The sequence below is a fragment of the Haliotis rubra genome, unplaced genomic scaffold (assembly GCF_003918875.1).
Source record: "Haliotis rubra isolate DU_JTF1 unplaced genomic scaffold, ASM391887v1 Scf291, whole genome shotgun sequence".
NCBI lineage: Eukaryota > Metazoa > Mollusca > Gastropoda > Lepetellida > Haliotidae > Haliotis > Haliotis rubra.
Window position 1 is genome coordinate 1,093,647 of NW_025766959.1, and position 20,882 is coordinate 1,114,528.

The 20,882-nt window shown below is 38.6% G+C and overlaps 1 protein-coding gene across 8 annotated transcripts; it reads right to left on the reverse strand.

Annotated features, from left to right (window-relative positions):
- On the reverse strand, positions 1-19,591 carry LOC124281990 (mitogen-activated protein kinase 14-like). Of its 8 annotated transcripts, none has more exons than XR_006900023.1 (13): positions 19,044-19,591; positions 10,592-10,721; positions 9,137-9,195; positions 8,112-8,223; positions 6,195-6,224; positions 5,686-5,733; positions 5,208-5,322; positions 3,745-3,816; positions 3,067-3,146; positions 2,114-2,192; positions 1,819-1,992; positions 772-1,075; positions 1-710 (listed from the first exon to the last, which is right to left on the reverse strand). XR_006900023.1 is itself a non-coding variant. In XM_046718000.1 (12 exons), the coding sequence occupies exons 1-12, from the start codon at positions 19,169-19,171 to the stop codon at positions 1,038-1,040; spliced, it is 1,065 nt and encodes a 354-aa protein (XP_046573956.1). In that variant the 5' UTR covers positions 19,172-19,591; the 3' UTR covers positions 1-1,037. The 8 variants fall into 8 exon arrangements, 1 of the variants encoding a protein (XP_046573956.1); XR_006900026.1 differs by having other exon boundaries at positions 1-618; positions 741-1,075; XR_006900022.1 differs by having other exon boundaries at positions 741-1,075.
- Positions 19,592-20,882: the final 1,291 nt, after the last annotated feature.

A 20,882-nucleotide genomic window follows, 5' to 3' on the forward strand; every position in this document is an offset into this window, starting at 1 on the left:
TATTATAATCATATTTATATTATAAAATATTGTATACACCAAGTTGGCCAACCAACAGCTTCATTGTAATGTCAACTGGGAGGTTCAAATGGAAGTAGACTGTTTGGAAAAACAAGGTTTTTTGTAGTCTCAGGTAATAGATTAAATGAATCCAAAGACACATTTATGCTGAAGATCTAAGAGCCTTTACTTTCTGCCATCTTTGGTAACTAATTCATGTGTATCTGGATTCAATCCTTCCAAAAACATCACGTGTGTCAAGAGCTTGTTAACTATGATAACATATATTTCCATGCTTATCAACAATATGTACTCTTGGCAAAATCACTGTTGACCTCCACTGCAATATGACATGATCTTGCTGCAGTCACCTGCACCATGGTTTGACCTTGCTGCAATGACCTCCACTGTGGTTTCAGCTTTACCGCAGTGATCTCCACTGTGGTTTGACCTTGCAGCAGTGACCTCCACTGTTGTTCACCTTACTGCAATGACCTCCTGTGTGGTTTGACCTTGCAGCAGTGACCTCCACTGTCATTCACCTTACTGCAATGACCTCCACTGTGGTTTGATCTTGCAGCAGTGACCTCCACTGAGGTTTGACCTTGCAGCAGTGACCTCCACTGTTGTTCACCTTACTGCAATGACCTCCTCTGTGGTTTGACCTTGCAGCAGTGACCTCCACTGAGGTTTGACCTTGCAGCAGTGACCTCAACTGTTGTTGACCTTACTGCAATGACCTCCACTGTGGTTTGACCTTGCAGCAGTGACCTTTACGAAGGCATGACCTTTCTGCAGTGACATCTGTGTAGTATGTTTTAGCTGCTACTACTTAATGTCTTTGAGTCTGTTGTGTCATGTACTGACCTTCCTGTAGTATGTATTTACATCACTGACCACAATGGAGGTCACTCCTTCACTGGGTCCATGTATCCAGTGTGACCTGACATCTGCTGTGGTATGACCAAGTGTGTAGAGAGAGCACCAGTTGATTGATGTATGATGTCAACAGACAGAAACCCCTGATATGTTTGACTTCAGTGACCAAACTTGCAGATCTCCTCATATACACACCCTGGAAAACAATAAATACCAAGATACAAAACTAAAATCTGAAAGAAACTGAAACACATATGTTAGACAGAGTAACCATGTCATACCAAGCATGGACATAAATCAATGGACTTTGGGTGGACATCATATAAACTTTAATGTTGGAGATTAAGAACACTCAAATAAAGCTATTTACTTCTAGTTTAATTTACCTAAAGGCAGAAAGAAACTGTTTAATCTCAATTACTGGTCACAAATAAGCCAACACTGAACAGAAACATTCCTGATCAGCTGCAGAATCCTTGTACTTCTAAGAAAAGCAAGATTTATGGATGTTAACTTCTTCATTGTGAATTCAGTGTTATTCACAATAAAGAAGTTGACATCCATAAATCTTGCTTTTCTTATGCATTTCACTTCTAAATGCCCTTCAAACATTTCATTTACTTCTAGTTTAATTTACTTAAAGGCAGAAGAAACGGTTTAATCTCCATTACTGGTCACAAACAAGCCAACGCTGAACAGTGCAGGATCATCCCCAGAAACATTCCTGATCAGAATCCTTGTGGTTCCACAGACGTTAACATTTGGCACGATGAAATGCACTCACATGAAGCCTTGGATAAGGTGAGTTAAAATATACTCTCTTTAGAAACAATTATGTCACATTCCAAAGTTTTCAAAGATATTATAGACAACAATTTACCCTCTATCTCTATTCAAAGTTCTGCTGTGCTGAAGCATGGAAGGAAAAAATCCACTTACTTCTCCATCCTTCACAGTCATGTTTCAGATCTTCAAATGAACTGTCAAAGTGAGGGGAGGATGGTTCATCCTCAGGGTCGTAAAACTGACGGAGGTAGGGGTGTGCGAGCGCCTGCTCTATGGTTATACGGGAATCTGGGTCAAGGTCAAGCATCTTTTCAAGAAGGGCAACAGCTGAAAAACATTCGGAGACAAATTGACTATCAGTTGATGAGTTTACACAGTTTTATGAAGTAGTGTATCTTCAATGCAATAACTGTGAGCAACATTGTATGAACTGAAGCAACGTATTTACCTTGAGGATCAGCTTTGTGGAAATATTCTGAAAAATTCTTCCTCTTTGACTTTGGTTGTGACCGTATGAATCTTCTTGCCTTGAGAAAGAAAAAGATAAATATTGTCATAAGAAAGGAAAACAAGGCAACTAAATGGTTTGGGTCGGCGGGGTCATTGAGTGCGATGATAGCATGTCACTGTACACCAACATGAAACATTGCCCATCATAGTGAGTGAGTGAGTTTAGTTTTACGCCACACTCAGCAATATTCCAGCTATATGGTGGCGGTCTGTAAATAATCGAGTCTGGACCAGACAATCCAGTGATCAACAGCATGAGCATTGATCTGCGCAGTTGGAAACCGATGACATGTGTCAACCAAGCCAGCGAGCCTGACCACCCGATCCCTTTAGTCGCTTCTTACGACAAGCATAGTTGCCTTTTGTGGCAAGCATGGGTTGTTGAAGACCTATTCTACCCCGGATCTTCATCATATCAGTAACGGGATTGTCTGTTCCAGACTTGATTATTTACATGCTGCCATCATGTAGCTGGAATACAGCAGAGTGCAGCATTAGCAACACACAAACAAAAGATAAAATCATATGAAATGTTTGTTCCATGGTTAATAATCCCAGCACTAAAACAGCAGAAAGGCTTTTCACTTATCAGAGACAAGTTCAAGGTCGTATTTTTATGTATTTTCTCGACTGTGTTCATTTGTTGTTGCTTTCTTGAACATACCTCTGATGTATCAATGAAAGATGATTGTCATCCTCGTTATATCAAATAAAAGCATTTAAAATACCAACTGGAAGTGAATCATGGATGCAAGAAGAAAAGGATTTCGGTTTTTGATGCAATGCAACAATCTCTTCTCTAGTCTTTCTCAACCACTTTAACCAACACCTGCTCTTTCAACATGCATGGCAGACTAAGCAGGGGACTTCCTAGACGTCATGATTACTTACATCCCCACTGACCATCTTCTCAATGAACTCTTCACTGGGTGTCCCGGTCAGCTGCAGTATCCTGTTCAACTGGTCAATATCTGATGTAACAGTCAAGGAGATAACAATACGTCTGTACAATCAGTGATGGAAACTGAATTGCAATTCTCTTGTGTGCGATTGTAATACTGGTGACTTCATTCACACAATGCTTGTCTGATTGTGACTTTTTAATAATTCATTAATAATGGGTTTGTCTGCTTGTGGCCTCAAGAATAGTTCATTAATAGTGACTCTGACTGCTTCTGACCATATGAATAGTTCCCCTAGTGTGCCTGTCAGCTTGGAACTTCACATGTAAACATAAAGCATGTGTGTATCTTTTGCCTTTCTGCTTGTGACCTGAGGAGTACATATATCTTGTGCCCTTCTGCTTGTCACCAGGGTAGAGCATATATAGCTACTTGTCTGCTTGTGACCTGCCCAGTGTACTTATAGTGTACCTGTTTAATTGCTTGTGACCTGTTTAACCTGCTTGTCTGCTTGTGACCTATTTAACCTGCCCGTCTGCTTGTGACCTATTTAGCATGCCCATCTGCTTGTGAACTTTTCAGATCTGTTTGTATGGCTGTAAGTTGCAAACTAACCCTATTAATGCACTGCCCTGGTCACAAGGACATACCACAGATACAAGGATACGGTCTGAGCCCTTAAACAGGGGTTTTCCTGTGATCATTTCAGCCAGGATGCACCCAACAGACCAGATGTCCACTGTCAACAGAAGAAGCAAAACCATTGTAGTGGCCACAGGCACTTACATAATGCTGAGCAATGTCAGAAAAAATACTTCTTAAAGAAAACGCATAAAGAAGAGGTTAGTATGTGTAGCAGGCTAAATAATTAGTCATATCACTTCAGTGAATTCAGATGTATTGTCACTGTTGATCATAACAGCACTCAGCAATATTCCAGCTAAATGACGGCAGCTTGTAAATATTTATATATGGCCTCATAATAAGTCTGGACCACTGACAATACATGATCAACCAAATCATTGGGTCTGACCACCATTTTTTGGCCACTTAAAATATGCATGGGTTACTGTGAACCTATTCTAACCTCAAATCAACACAAGGTGATCTTAGATATTGAGAAAGAAATATTCATAAATATCTTCCATAGATAAAGTCTGCTTACACTAAGACAAATATATATTGCAATAAATGCCAACATACAAGTTCGGAGTGGGGACAACTCGAGGGTTTAGTATTATTATTTAGTATTTCTACACAAGGTCTAGCTGCTAACAAATATAACAAGAAGACAAAGTCATCAATATCCCCCGCAATGGCAAAATACTCTTCATGATTATGTCTAGAGTTATGATTATGTCAAATATTTAGGTGTGTACATAGAAAAGTGGAAGGAGAGCATTGAAAGGAGCACTATCACCAATTTCAGTCTCAGTCAAACTTGTTGCCATGGAAACGCCAAAAATATTTTATTAAGAATTCCAAAACTACCAAAAGGCACCAGTACACCACCAGACCAATCTATGTGCCAAGTTTGGTGAAGAAATAGTGAACGGTTTTAGAGTTCTGCTCCGGAAGAGAACACAACCACCAATTTCAGTCTAAGTCAAACTTGTTGCCATGGAAACGCCAAAAATATTTTATTCAGAATTCCAAAACTACCAAAAGGCACCAGTACACCACCAGATCAATGTATGTGCCAAGTTTGGTGAAGAAATATTGAATGCTTTTAGAGTTCTGCTCCGGAAAAGAGCACTACCACCAATTTCAGTCTAAGTCAAACTTGTTGCCATGGAAACGCCAAAAATATTTTATTCAGAATTCCAAAACTACCAAAAGGCACCAGTACACCACCAGATCTATGTATGTGCCAAATTTGGTGAAGAAATATTGAATGCTTTTAGAGTTCTGCTCCGGAAAAGACAAATGTTACTTGACGACGGACGGACGGACCCGGATGGAGTCCATTCTAAAAACCCGCTACGGGGGATACAAATACTGAAATAACTGTCTAATGTTGTCATTCTTCCTGTAATGCAGAACAAGTTTTACTTTATAGCAATGGCAAAATATCTTTTTGCTTGTCTGTCAATATCTGCCATACTCATGTCTACGTATTCCGGTAAATACCTTTCTGATTATAGTGCATCCAGTTGAGCATAATCTCGGGGGCTCGGTACCAGCGGCACACAACATACCCAGTCATCTCCTCAGCACTCGACCGAGCTAACCCAAAATCTAAAATCTACAGAACACAAAAATTAACCATTGATTTGAAAACAATATAACAAAAATATTTTGTTAAAATTAATAATTAAAAGCTCACTGAAATATTTATCTACCATAGTTAAGGCCAAAGCAAATTTTATTTCTTGTTTTATGGACTTCTTGTAAGTTTACATTTTTGGCTAATAAAAACATATGGATTTTATTTTTTGAGCGGGGAAAATTAATTTATATATTTTTTCTGATTCTTGAAAAAATACAGCCGGCGAATCCATAAAACAAGAAATAAAATTGGTCTGGCCTAATGGTATGTCAAATATTATATTGAATGTCTTTACATGACCATGACATTCATGGCATAACTGTCACATTCATACCTCACCTTAATGTCTGAGTTTTGATTTACACCTATGTTGTTGGGCTTAAGATCCTGAAAGAAAAAGTGACTATTACAATTTCTTGCTGCAATATCAACATGTAAATTGCGTACAAAAAAGTAACATTGAACAAGGGGACACAACTACTGTACAAGAATGTTACATTCTAATTAAATCACTGATATAAAACAAGATATTTTGTAAACAGCATAGGTGTGATTTAGTCTATCATGGCCGCCTGAGGTAGTAATAGCCTTGTAACATATGTTATATTTGGGATAACACTTTCTTAGTAAAGTAATAGCCTTGTTCTAAATTGTACTGAATACTAAGCACATGGATTTATAATCATTCTATCCTTTAAAGAGCCAATAGCAAACACTTTAACCACTAAGCTACCCCACCGCCTCTATTTTAAACAAATGTGTCATTTCAAGTATTGTGACTACATGCTTTTCAGAAGAGGTTGTGAGAAGGTAGAAAGTTCTCCATCATCAGCAAACTGGACACTTACTCTGTGAATGATGCCAGCCGAGTGAATGTACTGCAAATATAAACAAAGTCCAAAATGTTACCCCAAAAATAAACATACTGATGAAAACAAACAGAATAGTTGGGGAAAGATACATGTCATTACTTCATGAATTATCCTCGATTACATAATATGTAATATATATATATATATAGATATATATATATATATATATATAGATATAGATATATATAGATATATATATATATATATATATATATATATATATATATATATATATATTACAATATATACCTGACCACTCTTATTACCTTGTTTGTTATGACTGAACGACAATACCAATAGTCCTCAACTGATATACACCTGGAAATGTCTACCATAAATATTTTCCCCTTCTTCTATTCTTACTACACAGGAAAACGTTTTACTTGCCAATACAATCTTTAATTAGCTAATCTAGAAATGTATCAATTGCTCATTTCAAATTTTTAAAATAACACAAATTTGAAAGTTGACTGATTAGTTTCAGAAGTCACGTGTTGTTGATTTCAAGCAGATAAAGGAGAGAAATTCTGTGCTTAGTTGGTGAATATAAACCTCAAGGGTGCTTCTCACTATATAATCAGCATCTCTTCTTTTCCTGGAATAACCGCATTTGAGGTTTTTGTTTGCTCTCAGGTTTTACTTTTGTAAGTAAGACCTCTTCCCAGGTTTTACTTTTTGTAAGTAAGACCTCTTCCCAGGTTTTACTTTTTGTAAGTAAGACCTCTTCCCAGGTTTTACTTTTTGTAAGTAAGACCTCTTCCCAGGTTTTACTTTTAGTAAGTAAGACCTCTTCCCAGGTTTTACTTTTTTAAGTAAGACCTCTTCCCAGGTTTTACTTTTTTAAGTAAGACCTCTTCCCAGGTTTTACTTTTAGTAAGTAAGACCTCTTCCCAGGTTTTACTTTTTTAAGTAAGACCTCTTCCCAGGTTTTACTTTTTTAAGTAAGACCTCTTCCCAGGTTTTACTTTTGTAAGTAAGACCTCTTCCCAGGTTTTACTTTTTTTAAGTAAGACCTCTTCCCAGGTTTTACTTTTTGTAAGTAAGACCTCTTCCCAGGTTTTACTTTTTTAAGTAAGACCTCTTCCCAGGTTTTACTTTTTTAAGTAAGACCTCTTCCCAGGTTTTATTAATCCTAACTCTATATGAACATCAACATTCAAATGATATATGAGTGTTTGAAATCAATTTCAAAAATAGTGTCCAAGATCAATTTCAAAGTGCAAATATTTTCCCAAACAGGATTAGAACTGCATCTATCAGGTTAATAAGCAGATGCTCTACCTCATGGCCACCAAGCCAACAAAGATGTTGGGGTTGAATTATCTATTTATAGTTACTGGCATTAATTGATTTTACTTGCACTTCAGTTATTGTTATGTAGCTTCATTAAATGATCATCTACATTATAATTATCCATCATTGACAGTTTATATGTTAGGGAAAACACTTCCCCGAGGTTTTGGTAGAGAATGTAAAACCTAGGGAGGAGGAACCTCCTCCCTAGGTTTTACATTCTCTCCCTAGGTTTTACATTCTCTACCAAAACCTCGGGGAAGTGTTCATACTACAAGAGATGAAAATAGTAATGTGAGAAGCTATGGTGGTATAGATAATTGGCTATTTCTGTTGCGCTAATTATGGCAATTACCAAGCACATGATGTTTGGGGGGGGGTTGTGACATAGAGAATGTTGGTTCATTATCACTTTGAACAGTACTTCAAACCGATAACATGTCAGCTGGTCGAGGGAGCAGAGCCCAAAGTGACATGTCCAACATCAGTGAAATCCTAAAGCATGGATCATAATCATAAAATTAAAATCTATGATCAGTAGATCCTTACATGACTAAGGGACATAACTGCATCATACTGAGATTACTGAAAGTAGCTCACCTTAAGTCCCCTGAGAATCTGGTACAGCATGAACTGTATGTGGTCGTTAGACAGAGACTGCAGCTTGAGGATCTCGTGCAGGTCCGTGTCCATATAAGGCAACACCAAGTAGCTGCAGACACAACAGTACCCTCCAGTACATTCAACATGGATGTTAATTCGTCATGAAATATTCGTATAAATGTTTGCAACCCCAACTCAGCAATATTCCAGTTAGATAATGACTGCTAATACATGAAGTCTGGACCAGACATTCTGGTGATTGATATTAGGAGCAACAATCAATGTCATCAAGCAGCATACAGTAAACTGGGGCGACGGGGTAGCATAGTGGTTAAAGCGTTCGCTCATCACGCCGAAGACCCGGGTTCGATTCCCCATATGGGTACAATGTGTGAAGCCCATTTCTGGTGTCCCCCGCCGTGATATAGCTGGAATATTGTTAAAAAGCGGCATAAAACTGAACTCACTCACTCACTCACATACAGTAAACTAAGATACTAGGCCTGACCTCCTGACTCGCTATGTCTACACTTAGGACACGAACACTTCCAACTGAGAGGAGACTTCTATTTATTGGTATGACAACTCCCGTTTGGTTTTGACAACATGACTTGTCATGTGAAATGGTCTTCAGAAACCCATGCTTTTCATAAGAGGTGACTAACAGAATCAGCTGGTCAGGCTAAATCATGCTGACTTGGTTGACATGTGTTGTTTGTTGTTAAACACCGCATTCAGCAATATTCCAGCTATATGGCAGCGGCCTGTAAATGACTGAGTCTGGACCAGACAATCCAGTGATCAACAGTATGAGCCTCGATCTACACAATTGGGATACGACACACATGTGTCAACCAAGTCAGCGAGCCTGACCACCCAATCCCGTTAGTCGCCTCTTGCGACAAGCATGGCTTGCTGAAAACCAGTTCTAACCCGGATCTTCATGGCTTGTGGCACTATGAAATATGTATTTGCTATAAAAAAAAATATTCATAAATCTCTGTTGCATTTGTTCTACTTACACATCGCCAAACTTGTCATACGTCTGATCTGGAGTGAACAAATCCACTAGAGATATTATCTGAAACAAGGAGAGAACTCCCTCAGCAGGTGAGAACAACAGCCATCTTGATTCCATGTACAGGGATAGCTTTATTGGTAGTTCACGCAAAGTTCATTTGATTTCATGGAAATTACATGAGCGCCAAGTCCCAACAGGCCAATCAATGGTCTCTTTCCATTAATTTTTAATGCTATAGTTTTGGCTGCTAATTCACATGACCAAAGTTTTTTAATTCCTGGTGCTCCAATTATATGTACTACAAATTGACCATACTGAATAATTCTTTGTGTTATTCCAGATCACTTTCATAATACTGCAAACATTAATTAAATAATTATTTACACTTTTGGCAGAAAGAAAGATGCTTTCACATGCTTGTACCATTGTTCTATAAGGGGTGGGTTTTGGTGACTGGGAAGAGAGTGTTTTTATAAGATGAATGTTTCACAGAATATACAGAAGAATTCATTGCCTCTGGTTCATACCATAATTACCAGTATTATTTGCTGGTCATGCTCTATGTTTATTTCAATCTATTGTGAAAATTTGAAAAAAGTATTTTATACTGCTGGAAACAAGTATGCCTTATGAAATACACAATGCCATTTAGAAAGTGGTCAAATGTAACATATATGTTAATATTTGGGATTACACTTTCTTTGTAAAGTACAGATTGTAGTACTTTTGTTGGGTTGAGTCCCATCCGGGATTCGTGGTACCACAGTGGCTGAGCGGTCTAGGCGTCGACTTTGTGTGCTGGCAATTAGGTGTGTGGGTTCGAATCCCGGATGGGACTCAACCCAACAAAAGTAGTAGAATATGTACTTTACAACTGACTGAGTTTGGTTTTACGCCGCTTTTAGCAATATTCCAGCAACATCACGGCGGGGGACACCAGAAATGGGCTTGACACATTGTACCCATGTGGGGATTCGAACCCGGGTCTCCGGCGTGACGAGCCAACGCTTTAACCACTAGGCTACCCCACCACCCCTGTACTTTACAAAGAAAGTGTAATCCCAAATATAACATATGTTATATAAGTATGCCTTAGATAAAATTGTAAATTTATGTCTTGAATATTTTTATATTATATTTTCCCCAGTCGCCCCAGAATTATAAATGTCCCTGTAAAGCTATCATCCATCAGTCAGGTTGATAAGAATTTGTTCTCCTCTACACTTCCATGGTCAATTTACAAGGGCGCAGGTCACAAACATGTGAAGGCTGAAATCCCGATAAAACTCTTGACATAAAATCCTATAAAAAAATCCAATGCAAAAAAATGATGGAAAACACACCTGAACCTTTTCACAAATACAAGGTTAACGTGATTTATGGCAAAAACAACCTGGAAATGTTATTCTGGTCTAAGTGATCATGACATGAAAGAAAGGCTTATTGTTACACTTACATTTTCATGATGAAAGTGCCTGAGCATCCGTATTTCCCTGTAGGCACGTTTAGCATGAGTCTCCGTTTGGAATGGACGAGCTAATTTCTTGATGGCCACCTGCTTGATGGTTGTGGTAACAGAAGCAGAACTGAAATAATCAACAAACAAGGGTTTATCACTTAAACAGTCACAAAAATATTCTTGTAACATTATTCCAATTTAATCACCATAGTCTTGTACAGATGACATGCTAAACAGCTGCGAACAAAACCCTTGAAGACTTTTTGAACATTGTATTGACTAAATACTGTAGCTGGGCGGTGGGGTAGCCTAATGTCACCCCAAAGACCTGGGTTCCATTCTCCATATGGGTACAATGCGTCCAGCCTGTTTCTGGTGTCCCCCGCCAATAATGGAATATTGCTTAAGTGGTGTTGTTAACCCACCCACTCACTCACTCACTCATTTGCACTGTTTTCTAGCTTTGGCCATGGTGCCATCAACTGACAGACATGATTTGCACTTTGTAAATTTTGAAGAAGCAGTAAAAAGCAACATCTGGTAATCTCAATCCAGCTAATCTCAATCTCTATGTATTTTCTTATCGTGCTTATTGAACCACTACAGTGAAAGTGCAGACGAGATCTCCAGTGAAAGTACAGACAAGACATCAAGTGAAAGTACAGATCTCCAGTGAAAGTTACTGTACAGACGAGATCTCCAGTGAAAGTACAGGCGAGATCTCAGTTGCACTTACGGCACTAATTACAGTAACATATTTGGGATTACACTTTCTTCGTACACTTTCTTAGTAAGAAAGTGTAATCCCAAACATAACATATGTTACATTTGACCACTTTCTAAAATGGCATTGTGCATTTCACCAATTACAGTGTCTAGACAGATGCAGAAATGAGAATAAAACCAGAGAAGATGTCAACATTGCATCTGTGCACATTTTCAGTACACTTTAATGACAGGAGGACAATTACTGATGAACACAGATAACATTTATGACCACTCTGTACTGTGTTAAGGAGTATAATTCATCATGATAAGTGTGTTTATATGTGAAAACTTCAAAATACCAAACAGTTTCCATGTTTTCCACAAAGAATTATCTCTCATCTCAGCAAAAGGGACAAGTTTTCCTCCAACACTGAAATCCTTGTCTATAAGTGTGTAAACACTTGACAGCTTACATCCATGCTAAGGAGGAGATATTAATGGCGGGACAATCAGGGCAACAGCACTGTACCATCCAGGCTGATTTATTTGTGTTTACCTCCAGCAGGAGGTGGTGGGAGAAAGGCTTCGCCACATTCCTGGAATACTCTGCAAATACATGGTGATGTTAATATTGCAGCATTCTGGGTCTGTGGGGTAGCCTATAGTCTGTCATACAGACCCTGAAGCAAACAGACCGCCTCCGTGGTGTAGTAGCTAGAGCGTCCGCCCGGAGAGCGGAAGGTCACGAGTTCGATCCCTGACCGCGTCATACCCAAAAGACGTGGTATGGTACTTGTTGGTCCCTGCCTGGCGCTCGACATTAATGGGTACAACAAGGACTGGTCGGCTTGGAGTCAGTATAATGTGTCTGAGTGGGGTATTCATGCTTCACTGCGGCATGGTATCTCAGTGAGCAAGCCCTATAAAGCTTAAATCTGGGCTAAAGCAGCCGTACATACATATGCATGAACGTCATCATATGAGCGAAATATTCTCAAGCACGACGTTAAACCCAATTCCACCACCTGTGACCATCTGAAGCAAACATATCCAAGAAAGCCCACTCAAATCTAGAAAATGTGGCAAGTCTAGATTTCCACATCTTCAGGCTCCTTTTCATTATATTTATTTTTTTACTACGAACTTGTATTTTCTGTAAAATATGTTCATTCAGAGACTAGTTGTTAGTCTAGGTAGCCTAGTGGTTAAAGTGTGCTGGCGAATAGATGCCTGACTCTGAGGGTGTTGGTTCGAATCCCGGATGGGACTCAACCCAAAAAGGACTGGAATCTGTTCTTTACTAAGAAAGTGTAATCCCAAATATAACATATGTTAGTGGTTAAAGTGTTCGCTCATCACGCCAAAGCCCCTGGGTTCCATTCTCCACACAATGTGTACAATGAGTGACGCCCATTTCTGGTGCCCATTTCTGGTGTCCTCGGTCACTCACGCGCTCAGACATATTCCAGGTATATGGCGGTAGTCTGTAAATAGTTGAGTCTTAACCAGACAATCCAGCAATTAACATCATAAGCAGTTGGGATACCAGAATATGTGTCAACCAAGTCAACTACTTTCACTGCCTGATCCCGTTAGTCGCCTCTTCCGACAAGCATAGGTTGCTGAAGATCAGTTCTAATCTGGATCTTCACTTGTATACAACTTTGCATCACAAATGAAGAGATGGTCTTTAGAAATGGTCTAATGCTTGTCATAAGAGGCGACTAACGGAATCAGCTGGTCAGGTTTGCTGTCTTGCTTGACACATTTTGTTTGTTTTAATAATGCACTCTGCAAGATGTGAGCTATATGGTGGAGGCCTGTAAAAAATGAAGTCTGGGCCAGACAATCCAGTGATTAACATGATGAGCATTGATCTATGGATGACATGTGTCATAGTATCCCAATTGCATCGATCAATTGTCTGGTCCAGACTCGAGTATTTACAGACCCAAATCATTTAGCTTAGGAAAGTATAATCTGTACTCCATTGTAACACCCATGAAGATCTGGGTAATCCTTTGACTATGTTGAGCAGTAATATTTACAGGTAAATACCGCTGGTCATTTTAATGTGGGAGACAGCTCTAAGTGACAAAAGTACTGATGAATCCTATGAGCCTGGGTAAGATACTGACTCGTGACCAATCAAAATCACAAACACTATATCCTAGCACAAGTAAGGGCTACAACTCTCACTGAACTGTGGTATCTCAGAGTTGGTCTTAAGGCTTCTATGAACAGTATCTAACTTAAGTCACATACTGTACAGTTTGATTGATATGATTTGTACTGACAAACAATGAACCATGTGAGTGAAAAACACATTCAAACACAATCATAGGATTGTGTCAAAAAGGTATGCAACACTGCAAAGAAAACTGCTACACCTCCGACAACTTCTCCTCCATGTCCCCTATGACCCGTGAAGATCCGGGGTAGAACAGGTCTTCAGCAACCCATGCTAAATGCTAAATGCCACAAAAGGCGACTATGCTTGTCGTAAGAGGCGACTTACGGGATCGGGTGGTCAGGCTCTCTGACTTGATTGACACATGTCATCGGTTCCCAATTGCACAGATCGATGCTCATGCTGTTGATCACTGGATTGTCTGGTCCAGACTCGATTATTTACAGACTGCCGCCATATAGCTGGAATATTGCTGAGTGCGGTGTAAAACTAAACTCACTCCATGTCCCCTATAATACTTAAAGCTGTTTCATATCTTTCAGAATAAAAAGTACACGAAGAAAGTTATTTTTTTCTGCATTATACTTCGTACATTTTCTGTCATGGCATAAGAAGGAAAAAATAACATGTCCAGATATCCTTGTGTTGTTTGTGAACTTCGGGAACAACTTTAAATAACTGAATCCTATGTTTTTCCTTTCTGAAGTCAATGGTTGTCAACACAAAGGGTGATTCAGTGAAGTAAGAGGATGCACAAACATCCCGTTCCTGTGCAGCCTCCTGTGGAAGAGGACTCTGACATCAGTGAAGGGGGAAGAGTTCAAACTGAGTTCAAAGGAGGATAGAATTATAACCAGAGATGCCAACCCTAATTTAGCCCAGTTAGTATTTTTGTCAAAAACTGATGCAATAATTAGTATTTTTGGGGCCAAAATTAGTATTAACTTTTCCAAAGAATGTTCATATTTAATTTAAAAAATATATAGATATTCTAAAATCTTGTTATCAGTAGTCAGTATCTACATATAGCCTGATACTGAATAAAATGTGGTTGAAATTGATTGTGCCTGGTACGTATGCTACTTGATAATTTAATTTAATGTATTTTTTTAAAAATCCGTATGATTTTACTGCTATCGTAGTTGCGTATTGTTTGTTGTTGTTTCGTAACGAATACGATAAAATCGTATGGGTTGGCATCTCTGTATAACTTACAATGTCAAAGTTCCATATATATTAATTTAAAAGATTCTTCCTGTGAGCATTGTTCAAGGCATTTTACCCTGTCTTTGGCATGTGTTGAAGTCAGTTTCTTTCAAACCTTTGTTGAAGAACATTTTTTGTGCAGGGAATGTTTTATCAAATCAGGTCCCAAGGAAAACATATTAAATAAATATATTTTATAGAGGTTTTTTTTCTTAATGGATAATGTTATCATATGAGCAGTAGAAGTTAACCTCGTCATGCTAATCAAGTTTACAGTACACACAAATTGGTTCACTGTTAACACAGCAAAGTTCATGAAATAAATAAATAATGCTTTCCAGCTATATATTTTACCAGTTTACATTTATTTAGGTCAGAGGAATCTGTAAACCATGTTTTTCCTAATAAGTTTGGTTAGGGACCGTTCATAATTTATGGCCAGGGGGGTGATGATGATTTTTATGGAGAAGCACGTACAATGTGAATGACCCCCCTATAATTTATGTACAAAGAAAGTGACCCCCGTGCATGTCATGTACAAAATCAATGACCCCCTCCCCCTTCCAATATTTTTTAAGCATAATTTTAAAATATTTTTATGTACAAAATTGCTGACCCCACTAGAAACATGTACAAAATTGATGAACCCCCCATACCTCTCCAGAACAAAGTGGGTGACCCCCGTTCAAATCATCATCACCCCCTATAAATTATGAACGGTCCCTTAGGCAGCAACGTGGTCAAAGCATTTTGTTTACGATTTTGTTTTTCTTCATGGTGATGTTGGTCAAAAACAAACTATATTTCATAACAATTATCTCTGGCAAGTGAATTATTATCATGTTCAGTTGACTGCATTTCATACTCATAGACTTCCGGAGATGAAATCCATCTTGTTCGTAACTTGAACCAGTACATCTTGTTAGTTAATGTTCATTGATATTGTAACGCTGATTCACCAGAGTATCGCAACTGCAACCGTGGCTAGTGATAACATAATGTTGTGATAGCTTGGGCAATACAATAGCTTGTAATACAATCTGATATTTCGGAATATCAGACAAAAGGTATGAAATACCCACCCACACACACGAATGACATGGATTTCTTAAGTCAGAGGTGCGCCAACAATTGATGTAAATATCATGTATAGGTATGTAGATCACGCATGACCATTGTGAATATCACCTTTGGATTCTTTATCAGCTAACATCTCTACTATCTCTAGTTCAAACTTGAAATTGAATAACATGTTATCTATGTCTTCTGCCTTGGACTGTGTTGTGGAACAGGTCCACTTTGATCCTACGTTCACAGCTGCCTCCCTTAGCTTAAGCAGGATCTGATGACCATGGGTTTGAATTTGATTCCATTGACATTATTACTTATTGACTGATTTCCCTGTATTTCCCAATACAAAGGACAATGACTGACAGTGACCATAGTTTATTATTAAGGAAGTTTCTATTTCTTATCACATACCTATGAATGAAATAAAGCATACTGCATGTACAACTCAGCAAACATGGAGACAGTTATATCACTGGCTTTGCATTAACCAGACCCATATTACACCAGCTGTCAACTCAGATAAGAATTATCAGTGCAGTTTAAATCTGCAAACAATGTTAGGTGGTAAAAAATTGGGGTTAATTTCCCTTAGTGTGTTGTCTGCTTATCTGCTTTAACAGCATTCCCAAGACAATATCTTCCAAACAAGAGCAAAATGTATTTCTAGAGAGTGAGTGAGTGAGTGAGTGAGGTTTGGTTTTACGCCGCTTTTAGCAATATTCCAGCAATATCACGGCGGGGGACACCAGAAATAGGCTTCACACATTGTACCCATGTGGGGAATCGAACCCGGGTCTTTGGCGTGACGAGCGAACGCTTTAACCACTAGGCTACCTCACCGCTAGGTTGATATGAGGTTACAAAGGACATAAACACCACCATATATAATAACCCCTAAAAAGTCTAATACTTAGTCTCGGAATAACATGCAGTCTAGATTTGGTTCTTTTGGGGTTTTCGAATTGCAGGAAGGGCTGGGTGGAAGGGAAAATAACGTGGTCCTGGGATTGTGTTCAAATTCTTGTGATTCACTACATTACCAGATGACACAAGTTCTGGACAGAACAGTAAATAAATGTACAAGCCATGACTAAACCAGGGACAACAAACCTAGAACCTTCAGCTGGGTTTTGAACCTTATATATACATGTTTGGACATGTTTCCAATGAATAGTTGCTAGATCTCTTCACAAAGGAGCCCTTTTGAATCTTTGTCACTGATGATGTCATCTCTATATTAATTTATTATACTCCGAAACTTTGCCTGTCAAGAGAAAAGAGAGTTTCAAAATAGCTTTTGTGCATGAAGTTTGAATAAGGAAACATCTGAAATACCTTTGAGGTGCAGAGAAAATCATGCATGGATGTCTACTGGTATGCATCATTCTCTGTTACCATAGCAATATCAACAGCAAACACGAAATCAGTTCAATCCAGTTAATACATATCCTAGCATGAATATTACATAATATTTCATTCCTCCATATTTGTGTTGAAATCAAGTCATATCTAATAAGCTGTAACATTAATTTTAAACATAACAGTATGACTTGGGAAATATTTTATTCCAATTTGGGAATTTGTACATTTGTGAAGATTTCTAGCACATGATATTTGTCATGGTACCCTTAGCATCCATTGTTGCTCATGCACTAAAGGGTGGTGGGGTAGCCTAGTGGTCAAAGTGTTTGCTCGTCACGCTGAAGACCTGGGTTCGATTTCCCATTTGGGTACAATGTGTGAAGCCCATTCCTGGTATCTCCCGCCATGATATTGCAAGATTATTGCTAAAAGCGACGTAAAACCATTCTCACACACTCATGCAGTAAAACCAGTAGCTTCTGTTCTGACTCGGTTAGCTGACTGTCAGCTGACATATTGTTGAAGGCTGACAAAAGCATTTTTTCAATCACTCAGCAGCAAAACAATTGCTCATCAAGTGGCAACATCCTGATGACAAAACGGACCTGAGAGGTGACGTTGTACAGGCCCAGCTCACATTTTTAAAATAAATTCATAATACTTTATTTTACCCCCATCTTGCTACCAAGCTACCAAATGCACTGCTTCACATTATCTCATTGTCTTCAAGTGATTTCAGAGGAATGATATCATCATATGGGTTCCCTCCTTACTGTAGTCAATGAAATAACACCATGTAAATAGTTCTACCAAATGTTCATACTTTGTGAGAATCACAACCATCAACATTTAATGTTTAATGTACACTGATCACTGAAAGAGCTTTAGGCAAAATATGTCTTCAGGTTTGCATTTTAACTATTCTTGCTCATGAAAATGATAAATGATTGATGGCCTCAAAGGAAAAAAATAAATAGTTGCAAAATCCTCAGCATCTGCTGACATTACATGAGTAGTATACAAGGCATTTGTCATTCTAAACAAATGCATATTCTCTACTGGACATGGAAGAAGAAAATTTGTAAGGAACTGTCAAGGAAAACCAAGTTCTATGGATAGTCAACTTCTTTATTGCAATGAGTGTGACGTTTCGGCGTAGGTACTAACACTTGCTTGATAACGGTGTTAAGTATCTACACCGAAACGTCGCACTCATTGCAATAAAGAAGTTGACTATCCATAGAACTTGGTTTTCCTTCATCTTTACAACTTCTAAACTTCCTCTCAAACAGGAACTGGTCATTTAGTATGGGGTTCAGGTTAGAGGGAGGGTCTCAAGACTGTGTAAGATTTGGCTGTCTACCCCCCTACCCCCTTTTGTTATAACATGAAAACACATTAACACCCCCTGTAATAATAATATATAACCATTCACTTATCACACCCCTCTTTCAATGTGTCATATTTTATTAAAACCCCTAATCCAATCCCACCCAGCCACCCTGTCACCCTTAAATAACCCGTCACTGAGTAGTCAGAGAACTAAAATGCTCTTCTTTATGTTAATCTAATGCTCTTGATTTTACTAGTATGTAAGTACAACACATATACACATATATATGAAATATAAGTGATGTTTAGAAGAATACTTCATGACAATGCCAATGAAACACTTTGGTTAATATAACCTCAAACAACTTTCGTGTTTTTTCTAAGATTACATAAACTGTTAATCAAAGCATAAAAAGACAAAATCGTAAATATAATATCACTGAAGACAGTCCTAGTGGTTACACACATCACAGCTTAAAATGATGTCTGAAAAGTTTTAAATTAATTTGCACCGTCCTTGAATCTTACTGTCAAGGTCTGTTAATCTGTAAACAATACACACGCTGAAGATACACTCACCAAACTTGTCCGTAAGCTCCCGTGCCGATTGGGTTGAGCTTTTTGTATTTGTTGGGTACTTCCCAAAGGGTATTTACAAGTTCGGTGTGATAATATCCGGGTTTTGGAGGTGAACGATCTTTCGACATTATCCTTATCGCGATAACTGCTAGGGGGTTATCCAATTTTCTTCCAAACTTCGATCAATACGATTATTCCCCTGTGATCCTATCTTTCAACATCGAGTGTATTTCCGGGTTTGGTTCATGAGTCACTGCCCTTTCCGAGAGGGTACGGTTATTCATCTAAGCGTAGCGAGTTACCAGTCATTTTGACCTCATTTTGTCTTATGAGCGATACTGCAAATATTCCCCTTTCCTGAACAGTGGGCGTGGCAAGTATGTCCTCACTTGCACGCGCCTCTTATCCTAGATTGCTCCACTGAAAACGGCAAGTGCTTGTTACTCCATCAAGGCATAGGATTACACAAATGATTAAACAAATCTTCACCGTTAGATGGCTTGGTAATCCCAACTCCGCATGCGTAGGCAATCGACTCCTCTGATGACGTAAACACGATGGTCGGGGTCACGTGCTGTTTGTTTTCAACGGGAAATCCCCTTTCATTACGGAAATAGGTGACCAATCAGAGAGCGGCATGAATAAATAGGGTCGATGACGGGTCTTTGCGTAATCACGAAGTTGTCATAGTGCGAATGACTCCTATTTACGAAACAAACTGCGTTAACTGTAAGTGTACGGTTAGTTCCTTGACAAGAATTGTATGTACAAATAAATCATTGTCGTTGACAGGAAAGTTTCGCTCCTGATGAATTTCTTTTTCAAGTAACATGACTGTTAAAGTGTGCAGTTCCCTTAAACTCTGTTCGCGAACGACCTAGATTAAACATCATGATTAAGTATTGGAAAACGAAAGTGTACTTTGAAATTTGCATTAGATCCCAAAATCACAAATATTGCCGAAAAACTGCAATCTTAGGTCAAACAACTAGGGCCAGCTAAAAGGATCAATAATCAGAAATATCGTCGATAGGAAAAAATATTAATGATTATCGATATGAAAATTGTGATAATATCACACAGTAACGTTTTTGACAGATTTTATACAAATTTGGGACTCTAGCTATTCATGGCCTGCTTTTAAATTTTGTTAAGAATCCATGGATAAACATGTCGCCACTCACCAGCGATGTAAAATATAGTCATTTCTTTCAGACATTTTTGGCACTTTTGCTCAAAGTTACGTGTCTGATATTTATCGATAATCGATCGATATTAGATTAACGATAATCGATCTTTATGATCTGTATCGATAGCCAGCCCTACACATCTCTAGATACCCAAATAAATTACAAAAGCATCGAATAGACACGTGCTGTCTGTTTCATTTGGATAGGTTTGGACACTTCTCTCGGGTACCCATAAAATGAAATGCACTGGGGGTAAGCCCTGTCCATGCTCAACCGGAAGTTGCTCGTCATCCACTACCATTTCCCCGCTAGACGGTCGATCCCTGTAGAGAGTGAGTCCCAAACCTTGTAAGATTTTGATATTTCCAAGTATTATTATGAAATCGACTTGTCTTATATCGAGGATGGCCAGATGGTAGTCTGTTCACAGTCCCTGAACCACATGATTTTCCCTATACATTGTACTGCCTACCCCTCTCTGCAGTGCTAAAGCCCTAAATGAAGCAAGTCTAGATTTCCCCTAGGTTCAGGCCTGAATCTCCCAACTCACTAGGACTCCTTTTCAATTTAAATGGGTTTATTTGCTACTATCAACATTATGTACATTCAGGGACTAAGCGTTAGTCTAACCAAATGGCCGTTGAAGGGT